Source organism: Citrus clementina, unplaced genomic scaffold, assembly GCF_000493195.1.
Source record: "Citrus clementina cultivar Clemenules unplaced genomic scaffold, Citrus_clementina_v1.0 scaffold_8, whole genome shotgun sequence".
NCBI lineage: Eukaryota > Viridiplantae > Streptophyta > Magnoliopsida > Sapindales > Rutaceae > Citrus > Citrus x clementina.
This window is the reverse complement of record NW_006262022.1, coordinates 16,506,171-16,511,308: the sequence shown is the minus strand read 5'-3', so window position 1 is coordinate 16,511,308 and position 5,138 is coordinate 16,506,171. Positions and strand designations below refer to the sequence as shown.

Below are 5,138 nucleotides of genomic sequence, written 5' to 3'. Positions count from 1 at the left end.
ATCAAATAATACCACTAAATCTATGACATCTCAATCAAGCCATAAATTTTAAATTAAAATATAACATTCTTTTAAGTTTTGCCTAGTTTACTTGTCAACTACCCAGTCAACTACTGGTAATAACGAAAATGTTGTGAAATGTAAAGTTTTAACTCAGTAGAAAAATGTTAATCCCCGATACTTCTTACACCCGTTTGTTCTTTTGCAATTCCTAAATTAATCAAACATTAACAATTCTATATTTAATGTATTAGGGAATAAATTAATGTTACATGAGTATCTTTCAAAGAAATAACTATGAAAGTCATGTATATGTTTTCCTATTCAATATAAGTAAAATATTTTACTTTATTCACTGTTAAGCTAAGAATCCAAACATATTAAAACATCAAAAGAACTTATCCAAAGAACTCATTTCTCTCGTAAATATGTAACAAAAAGGATAAACCATGACCTGTGATAAAGATGATGGTTTTATTTTATACCACGTAACAATTAATCAAGTATGTGCCCTCATTCCTCAACATGTTCCTAAATAAATGTTAGATTCAGGGGCATTTGTCACTAAATGATGCATTAAGGAGGTATATGTTGAACTCTAAAAATGTAATTGATATAAACTATAATAATAAAACATAAACTTTAAACAAAAATTTAGTAGGCCAATAAGAAACTTAAATATTTATTCAAACTAATTTATACATTTACACTAATATTCTACCTAATTATAATTAATTAAAATGAAAATTAATCAAGTATTAACGGTAATAACAAATTGGCCCAGTAAAGACTAGTTATACTGTTAGGCAGAATTATAAAGCAATATGATATGTTTTGTTTGTTAATAAGAGCTAATTAAATATTGAAATATTCATTATTAATATTATCTCCAGTTTCACTTTTGTAGTGAATTGATCTGCTCCTTCTGCCACACAAGATCAATCACTGCCCAGGATCTTGAATCAAAATAAATCCAAGATGCACACTCGCGAGATTGAAAATTGAAAAGCTTAAACTAGAACTCCAAGAATTGGACAGATCCTGATTGAATATAATCAGTTTCGGGGCAGTACTGAAGACAGCGTCTCTGTGAAGCTCTTCAACCACAAGCATTTCTACAAGGATCTCATTTTTTTCTCAAGCAATATAATCACTAGCAAGAGAAAGAAATAAGAATGCTCCATCTGCAAGTTTAAATTTTGGTTAATAAAAAAGTGATAACTACTAGGCTTGGTTGGGCTTCCACCGGCTGTCCATGGTCAATCCGACTACCGGTGGTGGCAGCCCCCCACCACCGGAGCCTGCAGAGCCACCCCATGCCACCGGTCCACCGTCCTGCACCAGCCAGCCAGCACAAAACCGACAACCACATTCAAACCGAAAATTACAAAAAGATTACTTCCGCTACCTTTTAGCTAGTGGCTATAACCCTGGTTGTGCACCACCTCGTCCAATGGTCATTGAAGCATCCAATCATTCTCAACGGAGAAGAAGAAACAAGAATAGGCGAAATCATACACCCAACACCGATTTAGCCGATCATGATGAATACCCATCATTGCCGACACCATCATCTTTGAACAAACCACCAAATCCTATTTCTCAGCCATCAAATGAATCTAATCATCAACAACAGCCATTGCCAACCACAAACAGCCGACCACCGCCGCTGCATATACCGTTGCCGCTGTATAAGCCACCAATGTCAACGCAACGACCACCACAAACCACCAACTCAGCCACTGTCACTATTCCCAACCATCCAAGCTCACCCCGGTTAACACAACTCGATCACGTAGCCCAGGCAGCAACCCAAAGCAGCCGTTGTCAGCCGCAAACTGCTGCCAGCCAGTCCGCCATCACCAACCAGCCCGCCACTGCTGACCATACAAAGTCATTCCAAGCTGTCACCAATCATGCAACGCATGATTGGTGGCAACCAAGTCAAATTAAGTGTGCTCCCCACACATGCTGCAGCCAACAAAATAGTTTGGCAACAAATGAGCCACTTTCGGCATCTCATGATGGGCTGCCGCCCATTTCCCTTTTTCCCACACATACAACCAACTTTCTAGCACATGCTGTGGCACCCACAACAGGCACGCATGAAACACTTTCACAAATCCCAACTCATACCACAAATCCATGTGACTATAGCACACACATTACACCCTCACCTCAAGCCCATTCGGCTTCCACCGCCCATGCACAAATGCCCCCCACTCAAATTCAGAATACTCCCCATAATGACCAAACAGCCCAAAACGCCTCTCAACCCCTTCCGAAGCCATCATATGCCAATATCACAAAATCGACAACAGTTTGGAATAACAATGCTTCAACACAATATCCGAAATCCTTGGATTCTTTGCCGGGATTAACCCCCTCGGACATCCCCATCAAGCCAACTACTGTCTACCACGGAGAACCAGCAGTGCTGTTTTCTAAATTAGAAGTGCAATCCATGGCGGCACCCTACAAACTCTCACTTGTAGGTAAGTTTTCTTTCGGCCGACCTAAAATGCCAATTATTCGTCAATTTTTTACATCATTGGGCTTGAAAGGAAATGCTCAGGTCCTATTACTCGATCCGAAACATATCTTGATTAATCTCGAGCTTAAGGAAGATTATTCCCGCATTTGGATAAGACAATTCTGGTGCATTAGTGGTTGCACAATGCGCATATTTAAATGGACCACTAATTTTCGGTGTTATGAGGAGTCTCCGATTGTTCCAGTTTGGGTATCCTTCCCATTTTTACCAATACACTATATTCAGTGCAAATCAGCTCGAATCTCTATTGCTAGTGCTATTGGTAAACCTTTAAGGGTAGATCATGCTACCACTGCTGTTATCAGGCCATCGGTGGCACGAGTCCTGATTGAGTACGATGTCTCCCGACCTCCAGTTCCTCGGATCTGGATTGGAGCGGGCGATTCTGGTTTCTGGCAAGAGGTCATTTTCGAGCAAATTCCTGCCTATTGTGCCTCATGCAAGCACCATGGCTATTCCACTGAAGAGTGCTTCCTCGCTAACCCTGGGCTTCGGAAGCCCCAACAGACTTGTGGAGAAACTCAAGCCACAAAAGGTTGCGTCCATGCTGTTGTGTATTCAGTGAATCAAATCAAAGAGGATGAAACGGCAGTGTTGACTTGCGTTTTGTTATGCACGATAACTTCATCAAAACGACGCACAAAGACTGCGTTTAAATAAGTAAATGAGTTGCTTGTTACAACGACATGAAGTCTTGCCGTTTTAGAGTTAATAAAGCACAAGCAGAACACGTGCAAACAAAAGGTTGTTAAAGAAGCCGTTATTGCACATGACCCTCACGTGTGTTTCTGGAAATGCCTCTGAAGTGGTTTATAAGCTGTTATACGCAGCTGGAAACAGAGAGAGAACTTGAGAGACTGAGAGCACTGTAACGAGAGAAAGAAAGCTTGAGGACTAGGAGCTTCCTTGTTCTTATTAAGTGCTTGGTAATCTTTGTAACCAAGACTTGAGTATTATCAATAAAGCTGATGAGTTTGTTCCCCCGTGGATGTAAGTCAATACAAATTGACTGAACCACGTTAGCTAGCTGTGTTTTGTGATTTCTTGTTATCGATTCAATTCTTTGTTTGTTTCCAAAACACTTTCTTAGTCTTAGTTAATAGAACATGATTTCATTAGCTTTCTAATCGGTTTGTGAGGCATCTTGTTGACTCTAATCCAAGATCTTTAAAGGAGTATTCTGCGAAGCTTTTGTTATCAGCTTTTAAGAATCTTCACAGGCTCCTGTTGATCATGGTTAGATTTCTGGCTCGACTTCCCCACCTGTTACTGGTATTGCCCTTCTTGCTCAGGCATTGGGGGTTCAGAATTCGATTTTCGAGCCTTGAGTTCAAGACGATTGCGACTTAAGGGATTATGCCGCTTTAATTGGTACAGAGGAGTGCACTGAGGATGCTATCCCTCCTCCTTCTGTCTCAGATGTTTCGGCACAGAGGGCATCTACAAGTACTGCATTCTTTCGAAATATGATGGATGATATTCGCCCAGGGGTTGTTGGTTTCAATTCCAACTCTACGGAGATACTCATTCAGCGTGGCGAGAAAATTAGTAATGATCCCCACACAGATTTAGGTCATATTGTGAGCTATAATTTTCATAATGATGAGGATTTTAGTTCTAATGATCTAGTGGATGGTAGATGTTTGTTATTGGCTCTTGAGGATATTGGACGGCTTGAACCCAATCTAGATTTTAGTGTTGATGGCCAACAATCAAGGAAGGGCATCAAACTAATCACAGGCCTTAAGTATTGTAAGAAATACTATAGCCGAATGCATTATCCATTTATTATATTTCCATTTGCTAGGCTTTGCCTTAGATTGTTTTTTATATCATTCTTTAGCTTGGAGGTTTTTGTTTATGTTCCCCTCTAGATATATTTTATTTTTATCGAATTTATATGATAGGTAGGGGTCCAGCCTAACCCCCCACCTTTTTGGTGGTTTCAAATAAAAAAAAAAAAAAAACTCCAAGAACACCAAACAAGAGTTAATAGCAAATCCGCCAAAAAGATTCAGAATCAAACAAGAAAAATAGAAAGAGATTTACGTGGTTCAGTTGTCCTCAATGACACAACCTACACCCACCGAAGAAGCTTTTTAGCTGGCTTTTATTGATTAACAATGGAGACTGTTTTTACAAAGCAATACAAGAGATTATAGAGAATTGTATAGAAGCAATTCTCTCTCCATTCTCTCCCTAACTCGCTCTCTAACTGAATGCCTAAATGCCCTATCACCCAGCCTTTTAACTTGCATCCATAACAAGAATCATAAACCCAGAATCTACAGCTAGCTGACATGTGGATAACAGAATTAACAACCTCAGGCGAGGCTGCTCAAGTGACTCTCACATGTACCACCTAAGAGATGCTCGAAATGACATATCAACGGTGCCGTTTTGAAGTTAACAGATTATAAGTGAAACACTGAAACATGTGCTTCTCCACGTGACTCCATCATATAACATCCACATAGAAAACGCTGCCGTTCCAGCCTTCAGAGTTTGATTCACCAACATCCTTCACTACTTTCTATTTGCTTCTTTCCACCCAATGATCTTTGACCCTATATTCTTAGCAATA

At 39.9% G+C, this 5,138-nt stretch overlaps 1 protein-coding gene across 1 annotated transcript; it reads left to right on the top strand.

Annotated features, from left to right (window-relative positions):
- Window positions 1-1,041: 1,041 nt before the first annotated feature.
- Window positions 1,042-4,416, top strand: LOC112096248 (extensin-like). Its single transcript, XM_024179606.1, has 2 exons — window positions 1,042-3,098; window positions 3,773-4,416. The coding sequence occupies exons 1-2, from the start codon at window positions 1,256-1,258 to the stop codon at window positions 3,793-3,795; spliced, it is 1,866 nt and encodes a 621-aa protein (XP_024035374.1). The 5' UTR covers window positions 1,042-1,255; the 3' UTR covers window positions 3,796-4,416.
- Window positions 4,417-5,138: the final 722 nt, after the last annotated feature.